At 42.3% G+C, this 19717-nt stretch overlaps 1 protein-coding gene across 5 annotated transcripts in view; it reads right to left on the bottom strand.

Annotated features, from left to right (window-relative positions):
• Positions 1 to 19717, bottom strand: part of ATP6V0A1 (ATPase H+ transporting V0 subunit a1) — a 77073-nt gene that overhangs the window by 15948 nt on the left and 41408 nt on the right. For all 5 annotated transcript variants that reach the window (XM_018563884.1, XM_018563883.1, XM_018563885.1 and 2 more), the window contains exons 9-17: positions 18996 to 19089; positions 17504 to 17716; positions 17197 to 17347; positions 16959 to 17098; positions 13501 to 13664; positions 11910 to 12000; positions 11686 to 11804; positions 9799 to 10024; positions 6307 to 6414 (exon numbers count right to left, since the gene is read on the bottom strand). In XM_018563884.1, coding sequence (XP_018419386.1) covers positions 6307 to 6414; positions 9799 to 10024; positions 11686 to 11804; positions 11910 to 12000; positions 13501 to 13664; positions 16959 to 17098; positions 17197 to 17347; positions 17504 to 17716; positions 18996 to 19089 — 1306 coding nt within the window. The remainder of the gene's footprint in view (positions 1 to 6306; positions 6415 to 9798; positions 10025 to 11685; positions 11805 to 11909; positions 12001 to 13500; positions 13665 to 16958; positions 17099 to 17196; positions 17348 to 17503; positions 17717 to 18995; positions 19090 to 19717) is intronic.

Genomic DNA, 19717 nt, shown 5'->3' on the forward strand with positions numbered 1-19717 from the left:
GTGTCTGCCTATACACACAGCTAAATATAAGCGTGTCTGAGTCTCTTATCCCAGAACATGGTAGTAGCATTAACCTTATTAATTTATAAAACACACCAGGAAAAGCTAACCCACCCTCTAGGAAAGAGAACATGCTGGAATACACAGACAGTTCAAGTAAAGTTCAGAGGAATTTAAAACAGCTAACAAATCTATTCCTCAGAGGACAATGTTGGCTGAATATAAATTAATTACATATACAGTGTCTAACAGAGGTCCCCCTTGCAGCTGTCAGTGGCTTTATATTACATGAAACACTGTTTTCTACCATTGTAGCCAACACTCAAAAATATTTTGTTTGTCAGTACAATCTTATGAATAAGACTATATTGTATGTGACACCCATTAACAGCAAAAGGTGAAAAACTAATCACCACATGCAGGGGCGTCCCGAGGCTAGGTGACACCCGGAGCGGTAACCGAGTGTCACCCCGCCGAGGCGTCATCGCGCACGCGCGGCAGTATTCTGATACCTGCCGGTGGCCATCCTGGTGATGGACGCCGGCAGAGAGAGGAGGATAAGGTATGCCGCCGGGTCCCCTCCTCTCTCCTGATACTGTCGGGCGTTCGGTCCATGACCGAGCGCCCGACTTTTCAGATGGGGGTGACACCAAAATGACTGTGAGTCAGTTTAGTGTCACCCCTCCAATGGTGTCACCCGGGTGTGGGCCGCACCCCCCCTGTGACGCCACTGACCACATGTCATGGCTACATTCTTAAAGCAGAAGTAAAGTTTTTTTTGTTTCCACACACACTGAAATTGCAATTTAAAAACAGCACATGAATGCACCTATCAGATTTTCAGGCGGACCTGGTAGGAAGCTCAATGTTAGTCTATGGGCAGCTGGATCTAATTTACCTTTGCAGCGACAGGCACCGTGGAGAAAATCACCTTTAAAATTCACATCAGAGCCTCTTTACAACTTAGCTCTTTTGGTCTTACATTCTATTGCTGCAAAATGTTGCCAACCTGCCAGCCCTCTAAAGTCAACACACAGCAGACATTTCTAAACCTGCCCATACACTGTAATATATTGTTTGTTCAACCTGCAGGCTGAACAAATAAAATATATCAGATTCCTCCATCAACACTTATGATCGTTGATCGAGGAAACTCCTGCTGACTTCATTGTACAGCTGATTGGCTGTCATCTCTGTTCGTTCGAAGATTTTCCAATCAGCTGATCGAGGGAAGCCGGCCAAAAGGGTGCCAACAGTGGCGCCCACTGTGCAAATTTTGGCCAGTTCATCCAAAACCATCCGAAATGCGCATAACGTATGGTCAACTTTAGCTTGAAACCTAATTTTAAAGTGTTTGTATTGATCTTTAAAGATTTTTGACAATAAAAGCCAGAGGCCATCACTGCAGAGAACTGCTCTATTACTAGAATAAAGTTCTAATGTTTATTCAGAGAATTTTCTGTGTGGGAATGATGTCATTTCTCTGACATGGTACCACCCCTACATCACCCCCCACTACTGTTGAACAAACCAGACAAGATGACATAATAGTAAGAAATATACATAATGCATAGTGGAACACAGATTTGCAAATATGTATCCATGCACATTTTTTACTAGCAATTTCAATGTGTATGCATAAAATTTTTTTTTTAACAAAAATTATATTAGATAGATAGAATAGATAGAATAGATAGATAGAATAGATAAAGATAGTAAAAGATACTTTTAGTGCTGCTTAGAAGAAAATCTTTTGGTGGTTGAATGAAGCCTACATGTCTAACCTCCATCGAATGTCTATGACCAGTTCAAATATAACAAGATATGAAACATCAAGATTGCAGAACTTACTGGTCCCTTTGTCAAGGTGACATCTAATAGCCGATTGTAAAACCACAGGGCAAAATTCATAAGTAGAAAATCTGCACCATGTGGAAATGCCATAAAGGAAAAACTATAAAGGTTTAGGGTTAGTTTTTAGTTTTGAAGTAACATTAAACCTTGCTCTTTTTTTTGAGTATGGAAGGAAAGCACGGATAGTATGCGTCTCTGTTGTTATTGTTTTTTAAAATGTTTCAATTCTTTATTTTCTAGTGGGTCCCTGCATCACCGTGGCTCCCTGCATCAGGTCACGAATGCCTACATCAGCTAAGTGGCTGCTGTGGAGGCACCCATGCGTGCTTGTTCCTGGCCGTGACCTCAATAGCTGTGTGCGTCCATAGACGCACACAGCACTGAGGCAGGTCAAGCCCCTCCTCTCCGCCCAACAGGTTGATTGACGGCAGAAGGAGTCTATGGCTCCTTTGCCCTATATCTCCTTCCCCGCAACCAGGAAGTTCAGAACGGAGGATCGCTTCGGGGATTGGCGTTGCTGAAAAGAGGCGATGACAGGTAAGTGTGGGGGGGATGTGCGACACAGAAAGGTAGTGGGCATTTTTTACCTCAATGCAGAGAATGTATAAAGGTAAAAAATGCCCTGCCTTTAATACTACTTTACATTGAACAATGGACAACATTTATTTCCAACTGCTACAGAGACCTCTATTACAGACACTGTGAATGCATATAGAGTCTATACTAGAATGCCGCATTTTTTATGTGCACATATGCCCACATATTTCCATACCAAATGAAGAGCATCTACGGTATACCCATTACAGAAAAACTGGATAGCATGAAATAAAAATCGTCAATCAGTGTAACCCTAAATACCCATCAATAGGTCCTAAAGCGGATATTCAAAATTTGCAATATAGTAAGGGCTTCTCTTCCCCCAAAATTTAAATCCCCAAATCTCACAATCAACCCCATTGTCCACGGATAAAGCTACATATCCGTGGACAATTGAGATACATCTCCTGATGGGCAAGTTTACTGATACATTTGTATGAGCTGAGTTGTGGTAAAGACAGTTTAAGAGAACTATGACCAAACCTATTTTGGCTATAGTTCTCCTTTGGGTAACAGGAGGACATTTACTAATGTGACTGGATCCATCCCAATGCCTGATTGACAGCTAGAGGCAAAGCCAGCTGTGCCTGCCCCCTCCCACATTTGTCCCTCCAGTCAGCGCAGCAGGAATGGAGATGGGGAAATCCCTGTCAAGGAGCACTGACTTACCGTTCTCTGCAGAGAGAAGATCATGAACTGAGTGATCAGCGGTTTGCGATCGCTCAGTTCTTGATTGATAGAGCAGACATGCGACAGCTGCAGTGTCATACATCGGCTCCAACTATTGGGGGATGAGTGTATTTCACTCTCCACATAATTTTCCAATGTGGCAGTGTTGAAAATGGTGTGGCCACCACTATCACTACGATCGCTCTGAATGCTCGTCAACTGCATTTAAATGCAGGGACAAACCGAGTACTGGAAAACACATCCCAGAGTACAAAGCCTTACATTTCTGCTAATTTTGTTTACATTACTACATGCATGTCTATAAATTGTTTCCATCTGATTATTGAGCTAAATTATATGACTTTCTGCTGTTTTTACTATTTGGGATATGTACACACAAAGCAGCATTTATAAAACAAACAGATAAAATCTAATACATGTAACTGTTTTAAACTCATAAGTGCTTAAGATTAAAAGGACAGATACATTTATGTATATCAAATTCATACATATTACAATTGAAGGTAGAAAAAGAAATTCGAGACGAAGTGTGAGATAAATATGCCCAACTTTAGCAGAAGCGTTTGTTTTAATGATCTAAAGCTATGTCCACCTAAAACAGAGATATTTTAAAGATTTAAACAGGTCGAGACCAGGTCTTCAAAGATTTTAAACCAGCACTCCCTTGCAATAGAAGACAGTATATTTCCCTGTCCAATGGCCCATTTCTTCTACCTCTCCTCTGTTCCAGCTCTTCAACTTCTGAAGCTCTTTAAGGCATTTGACACTTTGGTGAGTGTCAGATGCCTTTTTCCCCCAGTCTCATAGTAACATTGTAGGTAAGGTTGAAGAAAAGGGTCCATCCAGTTTAATCTATGTGTGTATGTGTATGTGATCTTGTGTCTCTATTTATCTTGCTCTAACACTTCCCATTTCCTTGTAAATTAAGTGAAAGAAGAAACTCATCAAGAAGTTTCTTGAAATTTATCAACATTATCAGCCGATACCACTGCTTGTGGAAGGGTATTCCACAATTTCACTACTGCCACAGTAAAAAAAAAAAAACCCTACGAATTCTAAGATTGAACCCCTTTTAACCTCATGTTGTGTCCCCAGGTTCTCAATATAGTTTTCGGTTTGAACAGTTTGTTCCGAATATTGTGGCCCCCATTGATGATTTTAAAGACTGCAATAAGGTCCTCTCTTAATCGCCTCTTTTCTAAGGTGAATAAGTTTAAGTTTTGAAGGCAGTCTTCGTAACTCAAGCCTTCTATCCTTATAATTAGTTTTGTCGCCCTTCTCTGAACTCTCTCCAGCTCGAGGACGTCTTTCCTGAGAGTTGGCGACCAAAACTGCACTGCATACTCAAGATGCAGCCAAACCAGTGATTTATAAACTGGAAGTATTACTCTTGCCACAATCCCTCTTTTAATGAACACCAGTATCTTCTTTGCTTTGCTGGCTGCTGCTTGGCTTTGCTTACTATTGCCAAATCAGTGATCTATGAACACCCCCAGGTTTTTTTTCCATGTCTGACTTCCCTAATGTAGCCACCCCAAGTGGTAGTCTGTGCACACGTGCTTTGCTCCCATGTGCATAAACTTACATTTTCAACATTAAATCGCATTTGCCATCTTGAAGCCCATGCCTCAATCTAGGTCTTGTTCAAGTGCATATGTCTCTAAGTGCATAGTCTCAATCTGGTTCCTTCTTCTGAGCCATATGTTACTACGGGACTAATCCGTGACATATGGGTGAGGAGGAAGAAGAAAGAAAGGTGTGTGGTGGAAGACAGGCATTTGACACTCCTGGAAGGGCTAAATGCAGAGAGACTTTCAGAGGTTGCAGTGCTGGAATGGAGAAGTAGGTTAAACAGGCCATGGAGAGGTGGGGCTACAGTGTCTTCTTTTGCAGAGTGTGCAAAATAAAAAGCTTTAGAAAACTGACAGGATCTCTTTAAGGTCACCACAAGACACAAAAGAGCTATTTAAAGCTGAAGGAAAACATGTTTCCCCCAACTTGGTAGATTGCAAAAGAGGGCTGGATATGTTTCTAGATGCGAAAAATGAAATGGCCACCAACATTCTTTAAGTGTTAGTTTAGAGAGTTATCCGATTGCCTTTAACCACCTCCCGTCCATGGCCGTTACTGAACGGCCGGACGGGAGTCTTCTAGGAGCGGGTGGGGAACTTTTACCAATGTAAACAGCCAGCAATGCCTGCTTACAGTAGCTTGCAGTAGCTTGCACTGACGCCCCAGCTCTCAGTGGAGATCAAAGGGAGGTCAGTACACAAGCTCCCTTTGATCTCCTCTCCCTGAATGCAGGATGCGATGTATATTACATCACTTCCTGCATTCAGTGTCACTCTCCGGTACAGAACAGCAGATCTCTGCTTCATTAGCTTCTCTGGGGGTCCCTAGGTGACTTTAGGGGTCTTAGAGACTCCTGATGTCTCCATAAACAGGACCTGTTATGTGAATTGGCAATAAAGTTAAGCGTAAAAAAAGTTTTAAAAAAATTAAAGCATTAAAAAAAATGAAGCTAAAAAAAAATAGTCACAAATAAAAAAAATAAAATAACACAAAATCTTTTTTAACTACCTAAAGTCCGTGGTGTTAAACCCCCTTCCTGGCCAGGCCATTTTTCAGTATTCAGCGCTGCAGTACTTTGACTGACGTTTATTCAGTTATGCAACGCTGTACTGAAATTCATTTTATACTATTTTCTGGGGACAGATGGAGCTTTCTTTTGGTGGTATTTAATTTTTATTTTTTACTATATTAAAAGGAAAAATTATCAAAATTTAAAAAAAAAATGTTTCCCCTATATTAAATTATAAAACATTTATTATTACCCAATTATTTTGTAAAATATAAACGACAGGATCACGTGAGGTAAAAAGACACCAAACATGTCAAGCCTTATAATTTCGCGTGCACACAAACCTAAGTTGTCTGTTTTAGGTGGAAATACAAAAAGGTCTTGGGGCCCATGAGTGGACACACAGGCTCCACACTGATTTTGGAAACATTTTGCCTTTAAATGTGATTGTTGACATATGTAAGACGTTAGGAGTCATTACCACCTGCAGTGTCACTCTGTTCTTAGAGATAAGCAGACCCCACGTAACAGTGCAGAGGTAAGTTGTGACTTAGCAACAAAACACACATTCTCCAGATACTCACCAAATGTTTCCTCCTTAAGTACTGCCTGCGCAGCATAAAAGGTTTTAGGACCAGCATCCAAGGCACACAGAGCATAGCGCAAACAACTATGAAACACTGCAGTCCCATCTGGAAGACAAGACCACAATCTACTTTAATTAAGGTAAATCACACACAAACATTTGTATACTAAAATAAAATGATTTGACCACTAAAAGATCATTGCTATTATGGGACAGCACTCACAATGTGGCTAAATACTTTCTACATCACCAACTTACCTTTTAACGTAAGGATATCCGAGGTCTCAAAATATGCCTGACTAATCATTGACGTAGTTTTCCCTAAATATCGATTCTACATGTCGAGAAGTGTATCTTCCATGTAAGTATCGCTCATCCATTTGCTCTACAAAGTACTTTCACTTCCTCCTGCCTTGTTTTTACCTTAATCGGTTTGTCAGAGATTCACAAAGGAAATCTATGCAAATGACTTGTAGAGAGAACTTCAGTAGCCTATAACTAAAAGCGATTATAAAACATCGTCACTGGGGCACCTAGATGAGTGATATCTACACAGAAAATATTCTCTATCCTGGTATCGACTAGAGCAGTGGTTCTCAACCTGTGTAACCTCAGGACCCACATTTGTCCTTGGTCATACTTGGCTAGGAAATCAATAGTTTTGCATACACGTTGCATGGTTTGTGCCCCTAAGGGTTCCAATAAATGGCTTTATAGAAAGCCATTTATCCCAATTTCAAGCACTGAAGCACAAGTCTGACGAGGACCATGACGTTTCATGGCCAAAAAACTAGCAAAAAACGGAGGAATACAGGCAGTAGGAGGGGTTTTATAGGGCTGTCCTGCAGCTATGTTTGATTTGCCAGTGAACCTGAAGGTAGCTGTGTAACCCAGTGGTTAAAGAATTTAAGCGTGTGTGTGCAACCCTGATGTTTGACATCTTTGAACATTTTTAGTCCTTTTGTTTTCCACTTACTACATCATGACATCACATTTTACGCATAGCAGAGTCTTCTTTTACTGCCTTCTATTGATATAGACAAGAGGCACTATGTAGACATGTATTTATTCATGAATAAATGTGTATTTGGTCAGAGTTGGTTTTAATTAATATTTAGTGACAGAGCATAAGTTGACTTCAGGTTAGCATTAAAGCAAAAGTTCAGCCAAATGTTGTAAGATAAAATAGATAGCCCATTATGACAACGATCGCCTACAGCATTTCCCCACAACTTGCTTTGCTGGGGGTAGGTTTGGATGAATGGCCACCAATATCCAGAACTGTTGTGTCTCATGTCCTCATAGCAGCATGCCTAGCAATGGCAAGAGCGTGGAAACAGTGGAGTCCCCTTCCTTACAGACGGTGATACAAATACTAAACACACATACGCATTTTTAATTCTTATTTGCCAAAGCTAATTGTAAACTCCATGTTTTTTCCTCACGCTGGGCCTGCTGGTTAGCAGACACCAGATGCCTGACCCGTCTTATATGATTCTACACAGAGTGCCTCTATTTCATTGACTACAATGCTCTCCAAAACGTCTAACTACACAATGTGCTCCCCTGATGTTCACATTTCCCCAGAGTTGTATGTAGATCTGTGTCCGTCCCCCAGTCATCTTATCCTCGCCATGTCACTGTGACCTTCCTTGGCCTCATTCTACGCTGGGTTTTTCATGTCTGGGGATATCTCCACTGTTAGTTACTGCACTGTATCCTGATTCTGCTCATATGATCTGTACACTTCAAATACTGTTCCTGAAATTTGCTGTCATGCTGTTCAATTTTATGTATGTCCTCCCTCTCACATATTGATTGTGTATACATATGCAATAGGACATTGTTTGTATGAATTATTTGTTCTTGTCTTTATTGATATGATAACATACTCACTAAACATATTATTAAAAAAAAAAAATAAGCCCATTAAGAGTTGAAATTAAAAAAAACAGCTTTTGCTGCAATATTCACCTTCAAGCCAAATCATTTATGTAATTATACTGCTTGCATTTTAAAAAAACATGCATTTAATAAGCAATAATCCTAGGGCAAGCATCCACATTTAACTCTAAATTGAGGACTTATAAAGGCCTTTTAAGTGTTGTCCATGGACAACTTTGGGTACTGTAGTTCTTCACACTTTCACAGGTGCCCACCATTTTAAGGCTTGATGTGTGAAAAATGCACTGAACTTAAAGTGGTTAAAGTACACAGAGGCCAAAAAATCTTTTGGATGGAGGGAATGACTGACCTGAAAGATTCCATGCAAAATTTCTGAAACTGTGAACAGATTTGAATAGAACCCCTGAAACCATTCCTTTTGACCCCTTGAGGGAGGAGCCGAGCCAGAGCAGCATGGAGATCCGCTAGCCTTTGTGGCAATGCCTGCAGGTTTAACAACATGAACATGTATAGGTGGCCAGTTTGCACACCTATACAAACTGTCCACACCAGCACAGATCTGGATCAATGCTTGGAATGGTACGTGTAAATTAGGAAAGCAATTGAACGTGCAGGACCACCCAGTATTTCACATCAAAGGAAAAAATTAAAAAAACAGAATAGGCTGGACACATACATTATGTTCAATATTAAATTTAGGGGTAACACACTGTAAGAGAACCCATGCTAGAAACATATGGGATTGCGGATGTAGATTGCTCTAGACATGTGCGCACTGCATCAGTAAGAACTGAAATGGTATCCTTAAGTTTAGGGGTTAAGGCAGCAAACACAGCCCAACAGTGGCTGGATAGGGAGCTCAGTAACGCTGAACCTGTGATTTTATCAGCGCAGGCCCCCAACCATGTGTCAATGTCGACAGATTCATGTACCTGTTTCCAAAACAAATCTGTCGCTAGTTGCAACACTTGTCGCACAGACAGAACCAGAATTCATATGAGTGTCTACGTCGCTCTTTATGAATTCGATGGACTGTGTATTGTAATATTGTCAGTCTCACCTAGATTTAGCTCTGGTTGTATGCTTCAGTATTTATAATTTGTATTTTAATGTATAAGTTACATTGTCCTTTCTCTGTATTCCTGTCTCTGTACAATAACATTTTTTATGTCTTTGTTCAGCGACCACCTTCTGCATCCTCAAAACGTTTATTATCGAATAATATACATTTTTTTTCAGACAATTATCATTAAAAAAATCTTCCTGTATGGGTAAAGTAGGTAGTTAGGCAATGTGGTAATTTTACACACAAATACTACTTAGTGGTGTTCTTTAAGAGACTCCCTTGCCTTCGTATGACCTGTTCTACCATGGAGTAGTGGTAAACTGTTGTGTATTGATCATGCACTGGTCATCCTTACTGAAACATTCCTATTACAATGTTTACATGTTAAAATGTAATTAAAATGTTAAAATGTCATTACAATACATGAATATAACACAATATTCTGCAATGCATTAATCCATTCAAATACCTGTAGTACCTAAAGTGAACTACAGTGCAAGAAAGTTGACAACTACTGACCTGTCCACTATACAGCATATGGGATGTGTTTTTGTCATCATTATCATAGCTAAAGAGGAACATGTTGATGAAATGAATGAGAAGGCTGGGTGCAATCTTGGAAGTTGAGGCATCATAAGCACACCACTTATACAGGATGAGTATGACCAGGTATCCAAAGAGAGACGCCATGAAGATCATTTCTGGAATAAATCCCAAGTAAATATTCAAGGGCTTCTTAAAGTATCTGAGAAGACAAAAGGTAGGCGAAGCTTTGTTGTAAGAAATCAAATTTCAATGAAAGAAAATTTCCAAATTTTTACCCTCAAAGTTAACATGTTACACATATTCTACATTGGCATGTTCTAGGGCAAGCACTGGCATGTTCTAGGGCAAGCACTGGCATGTTCTAGGGCAGTGGTTCTCAACCTGTGTAACCTCGGGACCCACATGTTTCCTTGGTCATTAAGGCGTGACCCAAAAATGATTTCATTTCTGAAACATTTTAATTTATTACACAAAACAACTTGTGCAGTATTTAGCAATATATATTTTGCTGAAAGTAAATGAATTAAAAAAAACTTAAAAAGTTTATAAAGAATAAGAATTAAATATTTAAAAAATTAAAATAAAAACGTGTGGGGGTGGCGGTTTCGGGGTACAGTTCCAATGGATGTTTATATAATAGGGGGTGGGGGGCAATGTCTGCCCCGGGCGCCCATAACTCTGGTTACGCCACTGATACTGATGGACATTATGTGGGCTTGGAATACATAATGTCCATCAATGTACCCTGTCCTAATGTCCCCTGTCAGTGCAGAACCTGGAGGGGGTGGTGAGGGTGTCTGTATGGGGAAGGGGGGGCATTAGCAGGGGCACCACGGCAGGTTCTCTACTAAGCCCCTGCTAATGCCCCCCGAAGCTTCTGCATTGACAGGAGACATTACGACAGGGGACACTATTGGATATTATGTGGGCTTGGAATACATAATGACCATCAGTGTCCCCTGTCATAAAGTTCCCTGTCAGTGCAGAAGCTGGGGGAGGGGTGCATTAGTATAGGCTCTGCTGCAGGTAAAAAAATTGCAGCGGAGCCCCCTGCTAATGCCCCCCCCCCATACCCTCCCCAGCTTCTGCACTGACAGAGGACAATATGACAGGGGACACTGATGGACATTATGTATTCTGAGCCCAGTCTGTGTAATAACATTAATTGTGTATTTCATTAACATACATTATGACAGGGGACAGTGATGGATATACATGATGGATATTATGTGGGCTTGGAATACATAATATCCATCAGTGTCCCCTGTCCTGCCACAGTGCACATCTCCCTGTCTGCCTACCTTTCTCTGATTCCAGCCGACTGAACTATCTGGACTGGAGAGTACAGTAGATACAGCGGCGGATTGATATCTGCTGTACTCTCCCGTGCAGACCGGAACTATTACTTAATTGTCGGGCACCGCGGCCCGATATTAATGCGCCGGCCCGAAAGTGAGGAAATAGTCCCCTCTCTCCCCGGGCCATACCACTTTATCAAAGAGCCCGGGGGAGGCCGGGAGAGAGGGGACAGTTTGACATTATGAGGTTCCACAGGCTAAACCACAAATTCCCCCTCTAGTTCTCTCTAATGCAGATGGGCCGGTCTATGCAGACATGACGCCGCGACCCACTGCAGAGGGTGTCGCCACCCACTTTTGGGTCGCGACCCACGAGTTAAGAACCACTGTTCTAGGGCAGAAAAACACTCACAAAAGGTCACTATAAGGCTCTAGCTGACTGTTCCCAATGTACATTCCCATAATAATATATTAACACTGCTAAAATATGTTAGTAGTTTTTGATGACTACATCTAGATAGCATCTTGTAACATTTTACCGTATCGGGAAAAAAATACGTACATATGGTTTAGCAGGCTGAGACTGACGCCAAAAAGCATATGTATGACACCCAGGACAACAGACATTTTCATCTTGAAGGAGTTTAAAAAGGTAAGCTTGTTCGTTGCTATGCTCCAAATCTGTAACACATCCACAATAATGTAAAGATTATGATAAATTTAAAATATACAATCAATCCTGGTCACCTCCAATTAACGTTCAGTAGGCATTAAGTAAGAGCTTACCGGGTCAATACCAAAAGGATACGGGCCATTGAATACTCCATTTATATCTGGATTCAGCTGCAGAACTTGTACATTCTTGAGAAGGTCTTCTCTACAAAGGCAGATAAACATTAAATAAGAGCGGTTTATTTGCCAGACACTAATATTCATTCCACAAACTAAAATATTGAATAAGAGGCGGCCCTTTGTGGGTAAATATAGAAGCAGAAGAAGTTAGCCCTGTAGTTATAGAGACCCTGCTTTGGAGTCTCCCTACACAACATACACACAGTATCAATCCAATAATTAGGCATTCTCTTAAGATTTGGGATGGGGTTAGATATTTGGGGAACTATGGCAACTATTATCAAAAACCCCTCCTTTCCTCCTGGGTTTGAAGAACCCAATAGGTTTCAAATCTGGATAGAAGCCGGTCTTTATAGATATGCGCTCCTATGGGAACAGGATCTAGACAGGTGATTGGAACCAAAAGATTGGGCACAGATCTGGGACACCAATTCACATTGTTCAATCAATGTGACAGCAATAGAGGGAAAGTTCTGTTTCGCTGGTGCATGGTCCCCCTTAAAATAGCTAAATTTGCAGAGGGAACCTCCCCAAAGTGTTTTAGGAGATGCGAAGAGGTGGGTTCAATGTAATACGGTGGAGCTGTTCCAAAATCAAGGAGTTTTGGATGGGTATCGAATGATTAGCAAAGTATTGGGCAGGCGAATAAGGTGCAACCCATGGGAGGCTTTACTTAATTTAGCCCCTACACGACTGAAGACGTACACTGTACATGAGCAGCTATTCAGGGCTTTGAAATGCTGGTAAACGCTGAGAATCGCTTGCAGTGCTATCGCCGGCCCCCAAACGTGTGGCACATTAATGTCTGTGTTCCGGTCCAGTGCGATCTGCAGAAAGTAGCGCGTGCAGCATTTTTTGCAGATCGCACTGGACTGGAACGCAGGCATAATGTGCTTGCGTTCCAGGTGCGGGCGATTGCACTGCCGCAGGGAGCCGGCCGGCTAGCGTTCCAGAGGCCAAACACTCTGGAACGCAGACTTGTGGTGTGAACCGGCCCTCTCTCTTGACTGTCTCTTCTCGTGCTCTCTCTCCTCTGTTTCTATCTGCTGTCTCTTCTCTCACTTCTCTGGGGTCTCTCTCCCGTCTGTCTTTTCTTACCTCCACTGCAGCAGCTTCCCGGGTCTCCTCTTGTGCGTCGGCATCCTGTCCTCCCACGGTGCTAGTGTGGCCGACGTTGCACACGGGGAGAGGCGTCTCACCCCTTCCAGTCTGCGGCGGCTGGCACATTCAGCCGCACGAGCACCGCAGGAGGACAGGTCAGTAAGCCAATCGCGATCTACCAGTGCTAGCTTTGCGATCGACTGGTAGATCGCGATGGACCTAATGGGCACCCCTGGCCTACTGCATATTTTGAGCAGGCATTTTGATGGAAGCTCTATGAAAAAGGAGCGAGCTTTGAACAGAGGAACAGCAAGGTTTGATATATGGGAGCATGAGGTAGGTTGGAAGGACCAATGTGTAAAAATAAAAGCTGAACTCCTTATCAAACAAAAATCATACTTATCAATGACTTCCTAACACTTACGTCCAGTTAGCCTTTGGGCTGGTGAACATGGGTCTAACACTCCAGGAGGAACCAAACATATTCAGAGCCTTGGAGAAGCAGTCATTGTAGATTAGGCCAGTGTAGACGGAGAACAGCCCCATCAGCAGAATGATATATCTACCACTGAACACCATGTTAAAGAGCTGTAATTAGAGAATACATCGAATTAGATAATAAGAATGACACAACGATAATGCTTCACATACATATATCATCATAGAGACTGATATCTTTGTTTATGGTATGGTAAGAGCAACAGAGCTAACAGTACTCACAATGATCAACAGCGTGAGAGAAGACTGACCCTTTATGAACCATACACAAAGTAGATTTTGGTCTGCATTGCAAACCATAGAGCTAAAGTAATATATTACATACTTTTTACTTACAAAGAACAAGAGCAAAATAGGCAGATGAGCTATAGTATAAAGCTCACCTTCCAATCCAAAAGGCAATTTAGGTTTATTGTAGATTTTCAGGTATGCATGAATTATTATTCTTTAAAATTCTCTCGCTCTTCAACTGTTAGTGGTATTATAACAAAGTGGAAGCAACTGGGAACAACAGCAACTCAGCCATGAAGTGATAGGCCATGTAAAATTACAGAGCGGGGTCAACGCATGCTGAAGCGCACAGTGGTCGCCAACTGTCTGCAGAGTCTATAGCTACAGACCTCCAAACTTCATGTGGCCTTTAGATTGGCACAACAACAGTGCGTAGAGAGCTTCATGGAATGGGCCGAGCAGCTGCATCCAAGCCTTACATCACCAAGTGCAATGCAAAGCATCGGATGCAGTGGTGTAAAGCACGCCGCCACTGAACTCTAGAGAAGTGGAGACGTGCTCTCTAGAGTGACAAATCACACTTCTCTGTCTGGCAATCCGATGTACGTGTCTGGGTTTGGCAGTTGCCAGGAGAACGGTACTTGCCTGACTGCATTGTGCCAAGTGTAAAGTTTGGTGGAGGGAGGATTAGTGTGTTGGGGTGTTTTTCAGGGGTTGGGCTTGGCCCCTTAGTTCCAGTGAAGGGAACTTTTAAGGCATCAGCATACAAAGACATTTTGGACAATTTCATGCTCCCAACTTTGTGGGAAGTTTGGGGATGGCCCCTTCCTGTTCCAACATAATTGTGCACCAGTGCACAAAGCAAGGTCCATAAAAGACATGGATGAGCGAGTTTGGGGTGGAGGAACTTGACTGGCCTGCACAGTGTCCTGACCTCAACCCGATGGAACACCTTTGGGATGAATTAGAGCAGAGACTGCGAGCAAGGTCTTCTTGTCCAACATCAGTACCTGACCTCACAAATGAGCTTATGGAAGAATGGTCAAACATTCCCATAGACACACTCCTAAACCTTGTGGATGCCTTCCCAGAAGAGTTGAAGCTGTTATAACGGCAAAGGGTGGGCCAACTCAATATTGAACCCTACGGACTATGACTGGGATGCCATTAAAGTTTATGTGCATGTAAAGACAGGCGTCCCAATACTTTTGGCAATATAGTGCATCTTTCTCCATCAATAATAGTGTGACTTTACCAGTCAGGGATAGCTGTATGTCCCATTTATTATTTGCCTCTGAAAGTGATCCTTGTGCTAAAGTTGTCTTTAAAGGAGAATGATGGCGTGAGTGAAAAACACATCTCCATAATTTAAGCTGACCTGTGACATTGAAGCTGTCACAGGTCGGCTCTATTGATCGGGAAGTCAGCTAACACATACCGCCGATTGCCGAACCTCTCCCTGAAGAGAGCGGTGACCTTCAGTCACCGTTCCTCGCAGGGATCCCCCTCACTCCTCTCTGTTTCTCCAACGCTGACTGGGTGGATCACGACAGCAGCCCGCTATATATTGAGTTTTGGGTCACAGGAGGACATATACTAATGGAAAACTACGGACAAAGGGATCTCTGTAATATAAGACCTACCCCGAAAATAAGACCTAGTTCGGGGTAGGTCTTATATTACAGAAATCCCTGAAGATAGCGCTAGGTCTTATTTTCGGGGTAGCTACACACGCTCGCCCACACGCCAGCTGGCCGCAGCTCCCGCCCACACGCCAGCCTGCCCACACGCCCGATGGAAGCGGCATATCATCCGCCAACTTCGACCCCGGGACCGGCAACAGCACGCCGCCTTCCGGGACCTCGTCCAGTCCTGTGAGTACTCCTCCCCCAGCCCGGTAAGACATCCCCCGAAAATAAGACCTAGTGTCTTTTTTTTGTGCAAAAAAAATAAAATAAGACAGTGTCTTATTTTCGGGGAAATACGGTAGTAGCTTGGAAAATGGAGAAAGGAGGAAAAGGGAGCAGGGAAGTGGCTTGTCCTGCTGTGTCTATGTGTTTGTGGAGACGCAAAGGTGGCTTCATAGGACCCTGCAAGGGAAAGGAGCTACCCTAAACAGGATATCAGGGCCAGAGTTCAGGGGAACAGCTGATTCTGCACTTAAACATCAAGAGTTAGCATTCATTGTAAGTCATTCAATCAGCATTTGAAATAAGTTAAAAACTTTTCGACTTTAATATCCCGTTAACTGTTAGTGCAATAAAGTAGCCACCAGAAAAGTAGCCACCGCTCCAATATCGCTCCCATGATATACTACAAACTCAATACATATTAGTAAACTAATTGGGAGATTTAGTCCATCATGGGAGTGAGCTTGGAGCGGTGGCTACCTTACAACACACACAGGGACCATGTGGTAACAAAAATGTATTAACAAAAACTTTTCTAATTGTTAAAAGAGAACTATGGGGTAAGTGTTTTTCTCCACAGTTCTCTTAAGGGTCACGGGAGGACATATACTAACCTCATCCTGTGACCCAAAGCTCGCTGTATACTGAGACCGCAGCAGCCGGGACGGATCCCGACAATGCTGTCGAGATCTTCCCAGCTGCGTGAGTGACAGCTGGCTCTGCCTATCTAGAGGCAGAGCCAGCTGTGCCCGCCCCCTCCTTGGTCAGTTCCTCCAGTCAGCGCTGGAGGATCAGAGCACAGAGGGGGGGTGAAATCCCTGTGGGGAGGGGTGATTGACAGTCACCGCTCTCTGCAGGGAGATGATCGAGAAGTGAGTGAGCGACGGTATGTGTTCGCTCACTTTCCACATCTATTGAGCCGACGCAAGACAGTTTCATTGTCACACATTGGCTCGAACTATGAGTGATTTTCACTCACCTCATAGTCCTCCTTTAAGGCTCTTAAATGCATTTTTAAGATTTAATTCTGGAGTTTAGTGTGATCATCAAGGGCAGGCTACATGTTTCTCTCATGACAGCAATAATGCGTTTAATGAGCTTGAAGTTCTTGAATGCAAAAAGAGATCTGGTTAACGTAGCCATAGAGAGGTACAATATTTTCAGCCAAGTCCTCTTAAATGAAAATACACTATTCTGTCATCCTGCTATAACAAACAGTGAATAGTAGGTGCAAGAATCTTACCTCATTGTCAGATTTTTGGGACAGAATCCGACTTTCCCTCACGACCATCCACACTGCAAACAGTGTCATCAATAAGCCATGACCAAAGTCACCAAACATTACAGCGAACAAGAATGGGAAAGTGATTATTGTATATGGAGCTGAAAAGAAAACTCTAGTGAATAAACCCCATCTATTTACCATGCATGCAGAATAATAGGCATTTCATAATGTTTATGTTTAGTAAGAATAGGTTTACCTGGGTTTATTTCTCTGTAAGTGCCAATACCATAGGCATCTACTAGGTTTTGGAAGCCATATGTGAACTTGTTTGTCTTATTGTAGGTTGGTGGAGTCTGGTTAGTCTGCATCCTATTGAGGATGGAAGGGACAGTTGATCCACTGTGTTCCTGAAAGAAAGATAGATTGTATTTGATTGCTTAATCTGTTAATCAAGCGAAATGAGCTCCTGCCAAACAAGTTATCCAAGCAAAATACCCATCTATGTAAGATATAAGCACATGCACATATAGTTAGCAGAATAGGTAACAAAAATGTATACTTACTGTCCCTCTTCTAAGAGCAAACTGAATGGAATCCAAATCGGCCACCGGGCACCAAACTTCTGCGATCAGACACTTCTGAGTCACATCAATGTTGCAGAGGTTCAAAGTGTGGTAAATAGCTTTCATCTTCCGTACTTTGATGAACCATACACGGATTGTTTTTGCAGCAGCCTGGAGGACACGTTGGCGATGGTCTTCTGTTTGATTAAGGACCTTGAAAGTGCAAAGGCAGGAAGATGGACTTTGCTGTAGAATGCTACAAGTCTAAGCCCCAAATGCAGTCATATATAACCACTTGAGCTCTCATACCTTTAGACTGCTGACGAACCAGAACATTTTTTACATTTCACTATGGGCCTGCTTATCCTGCAATAACTTTGTCATTACTTACTGTATAAAAAAGGTATGATTATATCTATATCAGGGATGTGGAATTATTTTTGCCCGACATCAAGGACATGCAGTTCCGGGCACTGAGCTGGTAGTTCCGTTTAGCCCTGCTTCGGCCAGGCAGCAGGACTAAATGTAGAGTGGGGGCCGTTTTATACAAATGATCTCGAGCAGCTGATTGTCACAGCTCAAGATCACTTGAAAGCAGCTTGATTGTCACTCCCCGCCCGCTGCATCTATATCTGATAGAACACCGGTTGCCGTCCCAGTCACCACCCCTCTGTCCCAGCCGTGGTCTCCAGGGTTCCCCAGGACCATGGCAAATTAGATTAGATCAGGATGGACAGAGTCCATTCTCCGCTCTGCTCCGTGTAAACAGTGAGAGGGGAGAGCTGCACTCGCCTTCCCATCTCAGCTGTCACAGGAGGTCCAGCACAGTGCTGCGCTAGAATTCCTGTATTGGAGGTGACAGATTCAATAAAGAGAACATATCACCTCCAAAATGCTATCACACAGGGGCTTGTTAGCACCTGTGTGATAGCAAAAGAGTTCAGTAGGAAAAAAAAAAGTCGTGGAAAAAATTAAAAAATAATAAAAAAAGTAAATCAAAATTTAAAAAAAAAATGAACAAATAAAGTAAAAGATAATATGATAAATACACATTTTAAAAAGTAAAACAAAATAAAATAAAGTGAATAAAAATGTAAACAAATGAAAATCAACTTCTCTGCCCCCGCCCCATCTGCATGCGAACAAAGGCAGGTGAAGGGCATTGTGTGTGTACACCGAGTGCTGCCCACATTCCACTGTGTACCATATTGTGGTAGCAGCGCTCTCGAACACGCACAATGCATATTAAAGGGTTAAGTTCACTTTCCCAAGTAATTTGGGAAGATGGAATTACCCGCTGAAATCTGGCCAACTCTCCCCTCTGCTATACTCACCTTTCGGCGAGCAGTCCTTCCCCTGCACCAGTCCGGGTGCACTATCTGTACCCCATACTGCCATTCAGGGTTACCATAAAATTATGATACGAAAGGTTCCTCAGGGAAAATTAACTCAGATCACTACCTCATTAAGAAAACACCATCTAAAGCCTTACCATTTGCAGATCATCAATCCTTGTGTTAACTCCAGCAGCCATTTCTTTGCGCTCCTGAGGGGTCTCTGGACAAGGATAGAGAGACGCACGGAACCTGTGAAAATCATAAGGAGTGTATTAATCTAGAGAGTTATAACTAAAAAGTAGCACAAAATGTGAGAATACGTATTCATTTTTCAGGGAATAAATAAGAAAAGAGATAAATGTAAGGGAAGTTATTATGGTCTGGCTAGTTTCAAATGTCTCAAAAAGTGACTGACTATCTAGTTACAAATTGCTGGAACCATTGTTACTCAAACTTTTTACTGACTTTAAAGCATATGTAAATCCTAAAAAAACAAACATTCACCTGCATTAATTTGCTTGCTTTTGATCTAGTAAATATACCCATGAAATTATTTTGTTACATTTGTTTAATACGTTATTGCCAGACACCCGGTGAGCTTATAATTTCATTTGACCTCTGCTATCAGCCAGCTATCTCAGAAGACTACAGAACACCTCCCATCTATGTTACTGAGAAGAGGAGAAGTGAGGTTTTCTGTTGTCCCTTTCTTGAGTGACAATGCAGCTCCTCCGCAGATACAGTACAGAGAGTCACCCTAGTACAGGAAGTCTGACTGGCATGATCACCAGGTAATTGTTAAAGGGGAAAACACTCTAAAAGATGAAAAACATTACTGTCACCACATCTAAGGACTGGTAAAGTGCAATATATTACA

The sequence above is a fragment of the Nanorana parkeri genome, unplaced genomic scaffold (genome assembly GCF_000935625.1).
Source record: "Nanorana parkeri isolate BGI_ZX_2015 unplaced genomic scaffold, ASM93562v1 scaffold707, whole genome shotgun sequence".
In the NCBI taxonomy this organism is placed as follows: domain Eukaryota; kingdom Metazoa; phylum Chordata; class Amphibia; order Anura; family Dicroglossidae; genus Nanorana; species Nanorana parkeri.